Source organism: Pseudopodoces humilis, chromosome 9 (genome assembly GCF_049639895.1).
Source record: "Pseudopodoces humilis isolate 2021_Gansu_Grassland_sample_001 chromosome 9, ASM4963989v1, whole genome shotgun sequence".
NCBI lineage: Eukaryota > Metazoa > Chordata > Aves > Passeriformes > Paridae > Pseudopodoces > Pseudopodoces humilis.
This window is the reverse complement of record NC_142208.1, coordinates 13,300,993-13,316,247: the sequence shown is the minus strand read 5'-3', so window position 1 is coordinate 13,316,247 and position 15,255 is coordinate 13,300,993. Positions and strand designations below refer to the sequence as shown.

At 36.5% G+C, this 15,255-nt stretch overlaps 1 protein-coding gene across 6 annotated transcripts in view; it reads right to left on the bottom strand.

Moving 5' to 3' along the window:
- Window positions 1-616: 616 nt before the first annotated feature.
- Window positions 617-15,255, bottom strand: part of DLG5 (discs large MAGUK scaffold protein 5) — a 96,366-nt gene continuing 81,727 nt past the window's right edge. For 4 of the 6 annotated variants that reach the window (XM_014250438.2, XM_014250439.2, XM_088059773.1 and 1 more), the window contains exons 22-34: window positions 13,950-14,027; window positions 13,128-13,290; window positions 12,119-12,252; window positions 11,303-11,467; window positions 10,752-10,935; window positions 9,678-9,826; window positions 9,217-9,387; window positions 8,696-8,892; window positions 7,860-8,003; window positions 7,544-7,671; window positions 6,674-6,783; window positions 4,814-4,923; window positions 617-2,459 (exon numbers count right to left, since the gene is read on the bottom strand). In XM_014250438.2, the coding sequence (XP_014105913.1) occupies window positions 2,356-2,459; window positions 4,814-4,923; window positions 6,674-6,783; window positions 7,544-7,671; window positions 7,860-8,003; window positions 8,696-8,892; window positions 9,217-9,387; window positions 9,678-9,826; window positions 10,752-10,935; window positions 11,303-11,467; window positions 12,119-12,252; window positions 13,128-13,290; window positions 13,950-14,027 (1,837 nt within the window). In that variant the 3' untranslated portion in view covers window positions 617-2,355. The remainder of the gene's footprint in view (window positions 2,460-4,813; window positions 4,924-6,673; window positions 6,784-7,543; window positions 7,672-7,859; window positions 8,004-8,695; window positions 8,893-9,216; window positions 9,388-9,677; window positions 9,827-10,751; window positions 10,936-11,302; window positions 11,468-12,118; window positions 12,253-13,127; window positions 13,291-13,949; window positions 14,028-15,255) is intronic. The other 2 variants (XM_014250440.2, XM_014250441.2) reach the window with 1 other exon arrangement.

The following is a 15,255-nucleotide window of genomic DNA, read 5'->3' as shown; positions in this document are numbered from 1 at the left end:
GCAGGTAAGGTATAAGTCCTCTCTTATGACTAAAGGCTATTACTAGTTATGCAGATTACAAGAGCAGTCCATTCACCAGCTGGGTTCATGCAGAAGCTGACTATTTGGCATCTGAGAATAAAGAAACTGATAAAGCAGAATAATAAAGTACATAACAATTATCTTCTCTAGGCTTTTGGATAACTCAGTGAACAAAGGAGGCTGGACTGTCTGAAGTGTAAAAACACAGAGCATTCTACAATGTGCCTTTGAGCTAATATTCTCACTTTTCCCCAGTGACACTCCCTTGAAAATATCAGTGAAAAACTCATTCTTCAGTTAAAGCCTCCATCCAGTCAACTGCATTTCCATTTGAAACTCTTAACACCAATGGGCCAGAACATTAAAAATGTGAACACAAACCAACATCTAACTTCTCGTGTCCTACAGTTTGTGAGCATCTCTGGTATTTATGCATCAAAGGATAGGCACGAGCACAAAACAAACTCGTTCTTCTCAGGGTGGGTATTCGAAGCTATCAGGTGGATATGCCAATTTCAGCCAGAAATTAAAACCTTATATGAGGACTCAACAGAGTCAAGAAGAGCATGAGCTCTATGCACCCATTACACACAAGTGAAGTTACAGAAATTGACCTTTATTTAGTAATCAGTTTCTTTAACTTTTTTTGATACAAATTGACATTTTCATTTAGTACAGAAAAATCCATGTCAGAACAGTACCTGTCTGTTTCAGTTGTACCACTGGAGTCTACTCTGATCTCAAACTTTAAAAAACAAACAAAACAAACAAAAAATAGAGATAAACAAAAAACAACTTCTGTCCCTCACCATGAGAAGTTCTTGGACTACTAATTCATCCATATCATTTCATAATTATTAATTTATACATACAGTATTGTAATAGTATGGTATAATACTATATAAAATACTATATATATATTTTTGATGCTTTTATAGTTCAGAATACTCTATATAGTATATAACTATATAAATACTATAAAAAGTATTTTGAACTGTAAAATAGCAACTGTAAAACAGAATTTAAATTTAGGCCCAGATCTTTCTTGAAGAACTGTGCAAGAAGTATCCCTTTTTTCTCTAATTATAAAAGCTGCAAACAGAAGCAAAATTACAGCCTGTAGTGTAAAACATAATGAAATGTTAGAAACAGTGACTGAGAAGCAGGTCTATTCAAATATTTTAAAAACAATTAAAATACAGTACCCAGGAAACATGGCACAAGAGACAGAAGAAACAGGTACAAAACCTGTGTTAGAAACACAGAGTCAGAAGTGCAAAAAACCAAAAAAGGAACTGATATAATAGAGTTTGGTACAACAGGTAAATAAGTATTGCAACCAAAACTAAACAATCACTTATTTTTTGACAGTGAAAACACTAACAATTTAGTACCTTTCTAAAGGCTTTTAATCAAAGCCCTAAAACTGTGTCTGCTCTTAAATAGAAACAGTCTATGTGAATGCTACACACTGAAGTACAAAGCTTAAGAATTACCCTGCAAAATTGCACCAACATAAGCTTTCCATATTTACAGTATCTAAAAGTGACAGAACACAGCATGCTAGGCCTAGTTTATGACTCTACCCCACCAGTATTTAATCCAGGCCCAACAAACAAAAATTATTATTTGTCAACACGTTAAGCTCGGATTGCTTAGATACATTATGACATTTAAATATTAGCTTCATGCATAAAACAAGAAACTATATCTTTGACAGACAAGCATTGACAGGATACAAACAGTGGTCTGCCCTGTGTAGGAGTGTACTTCCTTTTGAGCTTACTCCCAAGACGTACCGATTCAATCCCACGTTATTACCTGGTTGTCAAGTCAACAATGTGCTTAGAAATGGTAAAAATTGTAACTAAGCACATAAACTGTCCGCTCATACTCAGAAATTTCACTCCATTTTGAAGAGTTACCTCATTAAGTGGAAGGACACAGAGTTAAAAAAAGAACAAAAACAAACCAAAAAGACATTCAAGTAAACAGCAAGAACCAAATACTTTGAAAAGGTTTTTGTAAACGTGTCATTCTACAGGGTTTTGCAGCATTGTTAAATTCATTACTCATGGACAAGTACACGCAGGTCACACCCCTCGTGACAACCTGTCATGTGTACACGTACGACGTAAGAGACAAGCTCGGTGAAGTGATCTACCCCTTCCCACATGCCTTGTCAGGTCCTCATGTGTTCAGTGTTATCATTCCCCTTCATGAAACAGAAATCACTCATGGATATCTTTATAAAGACAGAAATGAACTGAGTCCATTGGATAGAAATTTAGTTGGTTATTTACATCTGGAAAGTAGTTTCACAGCAAAATAAATCTACAGTGGGCCAGCTGGGATCCACAGGACCTTGTTCTGTTCTTGGTCGACAGTTGTCATAATCTGAGTGCAAATGCTTGAAAGGGCTCCTCCCTGGACAATGCCTGGAGAAGAAGAAACCCCACATACAAATGAGACCGGGATAAAGAATTATGAGTAATTACCAAGAGCAGTCTTCTGCATTTATCTGCAAAGTGTTTATCAACAGGTAAGAATTAAGCAGCTCAACTTAGTATCTGACAGATGAATGTCTCTATTAAAAAAAAAAATAAACAGAGCAAAGAGGTCAGGCATTCAATACACAGTTTCTTCTGCTAGCTCCTAAAACAATCCAGGGAAGTCAAGGAACTGATGGCTATAATCAACTAAGACAACTGTTTTGTAAGTGGCCTCCATATACTATTTTAAGCGGCATCAGGTGGCAAAGTTTAAGTCTAAAGATGGTCAGAACCTGCTATAATAAACCTTCTCTGCTCAACATGTGGTGTTAAGAGTTTCATATTTACTGGGTAATATACATAGAGACTATAGCTGTAGCAACTAGACACTATTTACAAATATTAGAAGTAAATTATGAGCAGCTCACAGATCGCTGAGCTAAATAAAACAGCAGCGGTTGCTACTCCAATTCTTATTGTCAACTACATTCAAGGAACAAAAGGCCAACAGCAAGCAACTCCCTGAAAAATCAATTCACAAGATAAATGAACACCTTTTATTCTACCCTTGCTAAACATAAAACGTAAAATGCCACCACTGACACATGAGAGAACATATTGTCTTCAATACTTAAAATCCGAGGAACTTCGTGACTTAAGAAATATGTCAGCCAGCAAAGCCTCTGGCTACAGCTACCACTAATGCTGAAAAAGTATGGAAAGTCTTACACAGCTTAAGGCATAATTTTTCTTTTTGAAAAGAGAAAATATGATGTCACATAAATATATAATATTTGGCTCTGCAATATATACTACAGTTAATGATGCATAGTGACTTTGGATACAGAACACAGTAACTGAAAAGGTCTATGGAAAGTGATAAATGGCAGCGAAGAAGTGATTCAGATTACACACTGTGTCCACAACTTGGTAGAGGAAACAAAGCCAACCTGAAAGTCATTAGCCAAAAAGTGAACTCCATGAAGAAGTTAAAGAGCTCTTAGTAGTAGCTCTTACTAATTAAAGAGAAAGTGTGACCTATAGCTCCACGACTGACCTACCAGGTACAACATGCTTACATCTACCTACAGACTTATTTTATGAACAATATTATAACTTCAACAACCTTCAATGTCAGTGCAATTTGAACACCAACCCTCTCTGACTACCAGCATCTGGAAGTGTTGATGACAGCTGGAGTCCACTGCACACTGGCACCAACAGAAGGAGGCCCTTCCCACGGGGCATTTGAGAAGATACACATCAGACTCTCTTGGACTGAATGCCCCTTCCACTGTCAGGGTGAAACTAACATGCCATGAACGACTAAACAAGAAGCAGAAGACAACATGTGGTGATGCAATCTGGCCATGGGCACGTCAAGTTCTCCGTAGGTTCAGTATGTACCATGTAAAAAACATTTGTATGGCTATTACATAACATTTTATTGAGAACACAGGGCTTCTCTCAGGATGCACTGAGAAAGCTCTAAACTAAATACACCCCTGTGTCTCTCTGTACTTGGCAGTTATGCCTCAAAAATATTTCTGCAAGAATCTCATTGTTCAAGGGATGAAAAGTTAAATTTTGGCTAATTTAGGGTGTTTGTTCTTCTATTTAAATTTTATTGCCATGCACATCAAGATACATTCAAAAGAGTGGGGATAAAATTCTAGGTATGTGGAACCACATGGAAATATACTCTGAAATGAACAGAGACAGTCTCCAAACACTGTTTTTGTCCTCTAGTAAAAATACTGCAATCCAAGATTAAGTACATAATTTTATGAAGTTAAAAAGGCTTCTAAAGTTGAATTCAATTATTCCAAATTACAATGCATGCTCAAGAAACCTTGGACTTTTTTTTTTTCCATTGTTGAAATATTTAAAGTATGTCTCACAAATCACAAAAACACACAGAATTACAGAAGGGTTGAGGTTGGAACAGACCCTTGGAAATCATTACTTGTTAGTTTAAACAAGGGGTTTCTGTTGTTTTGTTTGATTTATACCTGTCAAATTGTCAAATCTTGACCACACTTTCTATACTATTGGCTAGTAATAAAACCTTCTCAGAACCTCTTTAGATCATAAAACTGTAACATTCAGAACAAAGGAGATTTCTATCTTGACATTTCCTCTCCTGGTAAAATAAAATAACAGAACATGAGCGTGTCAAAAGGGAAGGCAGAATGAAAAAAACCAAGGTGCTTATTGAAGGGACACTGATCTTTTGAATTAAAATGCAAATGGATTAAATTACCACTGTGTTCCTACTGAAAATATGATTAAATACTAACCTGTAAAGTACTTGCTATACTCCTGTTCTATTTTTTGAGCTGTCTCAAATTGTTCTTTGGAATGCTTCTGTGTAACTTTGTCCCTCAGGAAGATTGGGTCTTTTTGCTCTCTGAAAAAAAACCACAAAAAACAAACAAAAGAGAAAAAAAAGAATGAAACACCTTGTATAAGAGTAGGTTTTTTTAATGGACTTGAAAAGAGTGCCTCTAGCTGGGTGAGTACCAAAGGCTAATTCACATGCAAGCAGACTCCTAGGCCCAGAGTGCCATCTACTGTGTTTCAGCAGTATCAGCAGAGTCATCAGGATCACTTCAATGCCAACAAAATTTATTTGATTTCAGACCAAGATAGTATTTATTTAAAGATTCAGAGACTGGGAGGCAATTGATGAAGAAAGAATATAATTTTTTAATATTGGATCATCATGTCATACATGCCAGTAATCCATACACAAAGCTGGGCACAAGTACTGCTCTTCTAAGGGCTTGTGAAATATCAAGCATCAAGTAAATACAGTATTTCCATGTTATCATATCTATGACACATTTTTGAGATGCCTCTTTTTCTATTACACAAGCCCTTGAAAATAAAATATGAAAAAAACAGAGAAATACAAATGCTAAAATAATTATTTTAAAGCATAATTACTAAACTAACCTATTATTGCTGTGGAGCATTTCAGAGAAAGCCAATAGAACTTGCCAATATCAAAAAGGGAGTTTGTACAAACTTTTGGTGCACATAACAGGCAGACACACTACAGCTTATACTTATGACTGCCAAAAATCCCCACTTGACTAGTCTGACCTTTGTCACTTCCCAAAAAAAGCAAAAAGCTGTAATGGTCACCATTTCCTTTCCAAAGGGGGCCAAGACATGACAGTTCCATGTAGCATTTAAGTGCACAGTCCTATAGTGGTAATGAAATACACCTCATTGCTCTATATCTCGCTTCTACTTTAAAGCAGGGATACTTATCTTCTTTATTAAATAATAGTAATCAAATTAATCTACAGATCAAGAAGATAAGTCTTCAACTTGAAATATGAAGATAGCACAAGTATTAGATCTCATAGTAAAAGTGTTTCTCAATATTCATGTTGGGAGATTATGTTCCTTCTTGCCAAATCAATCTATCAAAATGTGTGAAGGTCTTCTCAAACATCAGGGGAGGGACTGGCATTTGCACATCCTGTGTTCTGTTCCTGGCTGTATTCAAACAGGAATTTCACAATTACTGAAATAACACAGCCTGAGAAGACAGTACATGTACTATGTGGCAAAAAGGGACTTCCCTTGCTTTGTTTACTGGAGAATGAAGGTGGGGAAGCTGAGGTTATGAATCAATTGGCACTGCATCCATCCCTTGGACCTTCTAAGATGAAGAACAGCTCTTTGTCATGGTCAACGCTTAATCCTCATTGGATCTCACCCATATCAGTCCTACATTGTACCACAAAGGTTAGCAGGAAAGATCCTCCTGAAGGACATTCAGTTTGGTCTCCGTGGATTTCTTTGAAATATTCACTTAATTGCCATGCAACCTAAATGAGGTTAAGACCATATACCTCACAGTGGGTTTTCTGAGGATTAATTTCCCCATTTTACAGAATCACAGAATGTTCTGAGCTGGAAGGGACCCAGAAGGATCATTGAGTCTAACTCTTCAGTGAGTGGCCCATACAGGGACAGAACCCACAACCTTGGTGTTATTAGCACCAGGCTCAGACCAACTCAGCCAATCTCAGTGGCCCATACAGAAGAATTATGATTTCTAGGATAAAATAAACAATAAAGGTAAAACAGACTTATTTTAAGCTAGAATAAACATCCCTGAACTATACCCCTCACAGACTTACTTGATTTGTTTAGCATTTTTGTAGCGAATAAAAATTACAATAGGGTAGATATGAACACTGTGGAGCCGTTCGATGGCATGAGGAGCGATGTCAAGCAGACAATGACAATCCTAAGATCAAACGTAAATGCAAAACACTCATTCAGTTAAAGAGCACAAGCACACATGCAAATCCCCCATTTCTTCCCCTAATTAAATCATAGCAACCCAACAGAATTTTGCCATACATGTAGCATTTTGGGACTACTGAGTAATTTGTACCCAAAGGATTTATAACAAAAGACAGAAGATGATAAACTGCAAGAAATTGCATTCATAGTACCAAAAGATACCATGCATTGATAGAAAAAAAAGGTACTTGAAGAACTAATGAAACAAAAACTCAGAGTGAAATATATGCAATACATTTTTTCAAAGTTTAAATATTCCTATTAATTTTCTCTTTCAGAAATCATAAGCAAACACAAGCATTAATAGGACTTTCCATGTGGTTTGATTGAAAACTGTAAGCAAAGAACAGACTTGAGGTAACATCTGTCTCCAGGATTATATAGTTATATTCTATATGACTGCCTTAAATGGAATAGGTAAAAAAAATTAAATCCTTTTTTTGGAGGGGGTACAGGATGGAACTTAAGAAAATTATTTCTACTTTATTTAGGAATACTGTAGAAGAATATGTACATTTCTAGTTTCTATAAAGGTGAGCTCATTTTAAACAGTCACATGCAAAAGTAAGGTTAAGTTTTATTTAGCAGCCTGGGGAACAGTTCTCTGAATGTCTTAAAGGATGACACTGTTAACATAATTTCCATCCCCCAACACAAGTATGTAAATTGTGGCAAGAACTACAGCATTAAAATTGACTCACCTTTTCTGTTATCTCTTTTATTGAAGCTACAGTTGTCACATCAAAGTGTCCACTCCTCCGTTTGTAATCGATAAACAGACAATCCTTCACACCTCGTTCAATGGCTTGCTGGGAAGCTTTCATAACCTCTGTTGCATAGAAGAGATCCCCTTTCATTACTACTCCTTAGGCACAGAACAAGGCTAAGAAGACAATGGCTGCAAATTCAGATTCTTGGGGTGTTATCCATCTTTGTGTTGCCATTTTGTGAATTTATACAGATGTTGCTATCATGTACTCTAAAGCATGAATAAGTTAGCTATATTTGCATACTTACCAAGAGGACATCTGCAAAATTTCCCAGGGGATTCTTTGACCAGCATGTCTTTCACAGCGTCAAGTAAAGGTCCTAGAATAAGGACAGGCCTAGGGGATGTACAGTCCACTTTCTGGACACGCTGATAAGCCAAACTTGCAGAATCTACATACACAGAAGATATTTAGTTGTAAAAGCATACTTTTCCTAGCATTCCTCAAATAAGCAGAAGCATCCTCATAGGAATTATGAGAAGACCTTCTCTGCAAGGGCAAAGGGCCCTTGACAAATACAAAATATGGTCAGTCATTATTTTTCCACTTGACAGCTGAAACTAGACATTTTTTTAATTGAACCTATTGTTCAATTAAAAAAAAATTAAACTCCTCACCTTTCCTAATCACCCCTAAAAGTGTAAACAATACACAATATTTGATATCTCTGGCTTGAAAGTAAGTAAGAAAGGAAGTAAGCATTGTAACCAACATGATTTTTCTAAAGGAGTGAAGAAATAAAAGCGAAGATTCTAAGTGGTGCACAGGATTTCTGTCTAGACTAAGCAACCTGGACAGAAATCAAATAGTTGAAAGGAAGGTCAAAACCATGCATCAAAAAGAGTCTCCCTCTCCAAATGAAATAGTAATGGTAATAGGTCTAGGAAGAAATTATGAAAATATTATTTTGAAACACACTGGTTTGTAATTTAATACAAAACAAAGTTGTTACTAGAGGTAATGATCACTATTTGTATTCAGAGTAATTAGAGAGTAACATCATTTGTTGTGCTGTGCTGCACCTGATTAAAAATGAAAGAGAAGCAAAGGCAAAGCCCTCCCAAGTATAACAGAGGTACTTGCCATCCAAGAAAGGAATTGAGTCTGTACTGATTGTATCTAGAGCCAATAAATCTTTTCCATCTTTGGAACCACTTCTCTTATGTTTATGTTTTCTTCTGAAGAATGACCTCCTTGCTGCTGCTGACAAAGTCTTAGACGAACTATTTTCATCTTTAGCCTCTGACATGCTGTGTCTCCTGTAGAATTCCTGATCCATCCTAGAATAAAGCAGACAAAAAGGCTGGTATTTAAAGTTAAATTTTTAAAATTTTTTGACAGTATCACAGCTGGTGATGCTGTGCCTGATGCACCCCAGGACATTGTCACTTCTAGTTTACTATTTTGCAGCATTAAACTTGATAGAGCAATATTTAATTCAATGTATGTTAAAATATGCCATCCCTAAAATGACAAATCTAAGAACTACTATCTCCCAGAAAGAACAGAAGCAAACAAGTCTTTTATACCACATCACACTCATCAGTCACTATTTTAAAGACAAACACTTTTCAAAGATGAATACTGTAGCTGAGGTTACTTACATATATTTACTGGGAATCTGTCCTCTTTCCAGCTTCTGAGCATTCTCATCCAGCTGCCAAGCCATCCAGCAACCAAAATTTCCCTGTGGTAGAGTGTCATCTACATATAAAATGTCATCTTTCTTAAAGCTTAAATCCTGTTCCATCTCTGCCACACGGTCATAAAGTGCTCTGGAAAGGAAGACAAACAGGTTCTGCAACGGGTCTCCATCAACTCAAGGGAAGAACACACCTTTTCTGAAAAATGTTAGCAGATCAGTGGCATTCTCTACATCTCAGGAACACATGAGTGAAAAGTGAAGACTTGCTATACTAGACTGTGTACTCGCTCTCAGAGAATAGCTGGATAAATTCATCAATTTCAACTTAAAAAAGCATGGAAAAATTTGTGTTCTCTCATATAATGGTCAGCATATTATCCTAACAGCCTTATGCTGCCATTACCAATCATACTCAAATACCTGATGTAGAATCCATCTCCAGGAAGCTCTTTTATCTTATTAAACTCTTCTATTCTGTATTGAGTCTTTATTTTGATGTTTTCTCCAGGCTTCAGCATTTCAAGATAAGCTTCCTCAGCTGTTTTATTTCGCATGTCAATGGACCCATACTGCGAAACACAAAAATAAACCTTTAGATGTGAAATTGTATTTTAATAAGCGATAGAACTAGGTGAGTTTGTAAAACATGCAAAATGAGCTTGCTTTTCTCACTTGCAGGTTTTATATATGTCTTGTCACTTAACAGTAGAGTTTGCACCTTAAGAAAGTCTAGCAGGAGACTAAAACATTACAGTGGAAAACAAGTGCAAACAGCAGACAAGTACTGTGAGAAAGCACCTCTAGAAAGTTTTCCAAGTGTAATCTGAGAATCATAAAATTCACACTGAAAAAAGTTAATATTTTTAGGGATAGCAAGTGGTCTGAAGGAAGTCAAACATGATTACAAAGCAAAATCTGGATACTAGAAGTTCAACGGAAGAGTCTCAGTGCTCACTTGTATCTGAAAAGCTCATAAAGATGTGTGTTTATCACCTTAACAGTCTTGACAAGTAGATAAATATTCTCATTTCAGATACAGAAAGCAGAGTCAAAGACACAATATATGGTTTTCCCTAAACTCTCTTTAGAATTTCACAGTGGTAAAAATCAATATTTTTCTCTCTTTTACATTATCTTTCATATCTTTGCCTTTCTCCTACATACAGCAACTGGATTAAACGCTTCCCATTTAGATGAAGGGAGCAGGTGTTAGTAATTACAGGTATGTAAAATATCTGTATTTGAGTCCTTAAAACTTTGGGGCATCTTGTGCTATCAACATTCACAGTTCTCCAGGTTCACATCATCCAACTCCTCATGTGCTGCAGCTAAAATGCAAGTCTGCTTCCTGAACATTCTTACCCAGGCTTTGTGGCAAGAGCTCACCACTCACAGAACATTCCACACTGTGGGACAGCACAGCACTTGGCACCTCCCTCTTTATACCATCCCAGCCATTTGTCAGTACACTGCAGACATTTCTGAAGTGCTTACCTCAAGTATCATGTCACCCAAGACTAGTCCATCAGGTCCTTTTGCTGGGCTGTCATCATCGACATCTGAGACAAATATTCCATACAGATTTCCACCACATATCTGGATCCCAAGATCGACTTGGGATTTTTTAACAACAACAATTCTGGGTTCAGGGGTCCTTTTGTTTGTGTCCACAGGGCCCCTTTTGACAGAAAGAAATAACACGCATACTAGAATTGAAAAACTTGCGGTGCATAAAATCAGCTTGCCATCTGAAGAATATATATTTATATAAATATTATTCAGAATAGGTCACCTACAGACAAAGTCTTAAATGACAAGCATCACCTTTCCAACTAAACCAATCTTGCAGGAAACTTCCTTCACTCCTTGCAGACTTGATGTTTCAGAAACAGTCTGAAAACTGTTTTTCAGATCCTGGGGTCCCCTGATCTGCTGACTTATTTCATTCAGACTCAGCATTCATAGAAGTACACTTCCTTTTTTCATACCCTTCATACCCACCCTGACCATTTATTTTCCTTTAAGACAAAAGTTTCACTCTCTACCTTAAGGAATTCCGGGGACTGGTAGTTGGAGTGGTTTGTTTGGAAGGGGGTGTCATTGTTCCTTCATCCTGTTCACTCACAGTGTCGATTACGGAATGATTGTCAGGCGTTGCAGCTCCGCTGCCTTGAGGGGTGGAATGATTACTCACAGGTTCCAAGCGAGAGCTATGACAGGGAAAAAAACAGAAGAAAAGACTGGTGGGTTAATGCCAAATATCTTCCACTCAAAATTTTTAATTTGGCTTTAAGTCAATTTTAGAATAAGGGAGATAAAACACAAATTCTGTAACTCAAATGGGCATACCAAAAAACATGTTCATCTTAAGTCTATGAGAAAGACAAAGCTCTGTTTTGAAGTGTGATCATGCATCAAAATAGGATGGGTAATTTCACCAGGTCATACGGTCCTATAGTTAAAACTGGAAATTCAGATTTTGGAAAAAAAATAAAAAAATATTTAAAAATAAAAAATATATGTTAAAATGTTATCATCCTAGAAGAAGTCATCTTTGATTCTAGTTTAATACATTTAGTATATTTAGTTTAGTATATTTAGGGATTATGCCCAAATAGAAGAGAATATAAATATATAAATATATATATATATATAAAATACATATATATATAAATATATAGATGCAGCAAGCATTCTTCTTCTGACAAACAGATATTCACACATTACTTTTCAAAGCAATCACACTTAACAGCACACATGTGCTCATGTTTGCAAACATATTAAGTATATAGAAGTTAGCTACTAGCTAAACAGTTGTGTGGACAGGAGAGCTGTCTTTTTCCAGGTCTAGCCAGCCTTACCTTGACCGTGAGTGATTGCCAAGCTGATACATGTGTGGGTTGTACTGAGCCAGAATAGTGATGGTGTCGCACTGCTGCCCAATGATTAGTCGAGCCTGTTGCTCTGTAGCATTTCTCAAATTTATTCCATTAAACTATGGAAAAATTGCACAAACCAGAATGTCAAGTTTTCAAATGGAAGCTAGCAAGCTCATTCTTTCAGTGTCCTAATTAGTGTGATGTCTAAATGCTCACTTATTCTCACTGGAGAAAATAGGAGAATGAAAATGTTTCTACATAGTGATTTCTAGGGTTTACTTCCTTGGAAGGAATCAGCATAATTTTCAAGTATTTTCTAACCTGACAAGGAGTTTAATAATATTATCACTGTTGAAAGACATATATATTCTGAGCTGTGCTATGAATATCACTGATTAAATACAGGTTGGTTCAGACCAACAATATAAGAAAATTCAGAATTGAAAGGAAAATTCAGAATTGAAAGATAAATTCAGATCTATTCAGGTCTATTTTAGTATCAGAAACATACTGTGCAACAGGTGCTTTAACATGATGTTACATTTATAAAGCAGCTCTGTACTTTACAAAATGCTATTCCATGTGTTTATCTAACACAGTAGGCACAAACATCATTGAGCCTACATGAGTAATTTTTTAACCTGTTATCTTAGCTAAGAATATGGCACAGCAACAACAGCATGAAACTTGGTAAAAGCCAGCTGCTTGAAAATATACTCTCCTTACCAGACAGAGTATGGGATTGGGACTATTCTGTTTTAAGTACTGAAACAATCTAGTTTAAAATTTAATTGTACCTATATAAGACAGGATGAAGATATACCATCTATATATACATACTCCAGATATACAATTATGGAATATTACAATAGAGGGTTCTCTGTTACATCTCACAGTGCACAAGGTTTCACAACATAGTCTTTTTGGGGAAAGCAGTTATGACTGCAGTCTGAAACTGATTTATTAAACCTTAGCAATAGTAAACAATTACCTCCAGTAACTGATCACCATATTCAAGGCCAGCTTGATGGGCAATGCTCCCACCTGTTACTTTAGAAACAAATATTCCACCATTTTCTCCGCTCACAATGGAAATCCCAAGTGGCTCAGAGCCCTTCTGCACTTTCACATGGCGTGGCTCTTCCATGTAGGGCCTTTTAAAGAGATAGTTAAAACTGAGTTGGAAAAAATTGCACTTGAACCATCACAAGATCAAAGTTTCATGCAGTATTTATGCCTGTCTGAACAGTAACAACAAAATAGCTTTGAACAGTTACTTAAAAAACCCCACTAATTGCCAATGGTCTTAAATGCATTCCTTTAACACCATGCAATGTACAGTGGCAGAAGTAAATGTACACCAGGTACGTGACTGCTCCAAAAATGATGGTAAATATGAATTATAAATAGAATGGTCATGAAGTTGATAGGAAAGAAGCTTCTAGACGCATATTATATGAAAGTAATTGAACCACTGTATATAATATGTCATTGCCAAACCATATTCCAGAAGGGTATGTTACAAATACAAATGCTGGGAAGTCTTCATGGCCAGTGAAAATAAACATAATGAATACCAAAGAGGTAAACCAAAGGACAACAAAGCACAAATCTAATATTTGATATTTGTATGCTGGAAAACACAAATTAGTAATGAAAACTAAGCAGTTGCAAACTCAAGCCATTAAGACAGCAGTTTGCATGGTAGCATTACAATTACCATGCAAATTCTCCTCAGGGCAATTATCCAAACGTAAAAAAAGCACAAAGTGCGCAATACTGCTCGAGAAGGACAACCTTAGATCAGGCCAACCTCAAACTCCTTAGTGATGAGAACCTAGGCCTAGGAGCAACAGGGATTCTCAGAAAAGACCTATTACGGAACAGATATCTGAAAGATGTAGAAGATTTAAGAAGACAAGAACACTTAGAACAGGACAAACAGTAGTATGACACTAGTAAGTATAACAAGAAAAAGGCATATACAGAAGAAAACCCTGATCCATTCCCCTTTCCTCCCCCCACATTTGGGATGTATCCACCTGTACACATGGGGCTGGTCCGTTCATAATGTGTATAAACGAACAGTAGACTTCTAAAACGTCCTGGTTTTCATCACTATAAACTTAAGAATGTCTACACAGCAAGAGGCATCACCGGGTGTTAACAGCTGAGCTCACTGTGAATGAAACAGCTTGGGCACCTGGTGTGATGTATTTTTTATTTTAATACCATTATACTGCATTTGACATACACTAATTTGAATGTTTTCTCTCCTAACATTTCATTATGTCATACAGATGTTCCCTAAACTGCACTAAATGCTTAAACTATTTTATTGTGCTGTTCAGAGACCTGAAGTTAACTGGACTTCACTCACAACCACTGAAGTGAGTAAGGCTGAGGAACGGTAACTTTGGGAAAAGCAAGATTTGGGGCTGAGGACAGAGGGAAGGGGACATTGTTTCATAACTATGCATATTGCCAGTCTTTGAAGGGATCCTTTTGGGGCCTTCTGCAGCAGAGGCTTAATAGTTTGCCAGCTTATTAATGCATATGAGATAAAAACTGTTGGCTGCTGACATGAACGCAAGCCTGGAACTCAGCCATCTCACATCACTGTTAGAGGTAATGCCCTCTGCAACTGCTTACCAATGTAATGAACCTATTCCTGATGCTCACATTTTTTGCATGTAACCTAAATTAACTAAATTCTGATAACTTGCAGAAAACACTATTTTATCACTCACTTATGAGCGTGCAAGCAATATTATATGAAGTTTCTTCATATCACAAAATTTACCAAGGTATATTTCTGCATTAGAAACTAAAACTGCATTTTTCAGAGCTTTTTTTATTGTACCTTTCTGCCTTTTCATCTACCACAACCATTTTTAATTTGTTTCATATTAGAGTAAGAAAGAATGAAACCTATACAGAGCACACAGGATCCTATCTGAGAATTCTAGTAAGTACAGAATGACAGATAACTATGCCTGTAGAGAAAATCAGTAATAAAGTAAAAAAGAATGATAACATTAAAAAGGTGTTTTATTTGATAAGCAGTTTTATCAAAATCAAGTGAAGCACTTTTCTATAATATTCAGACTGCCTGCCAG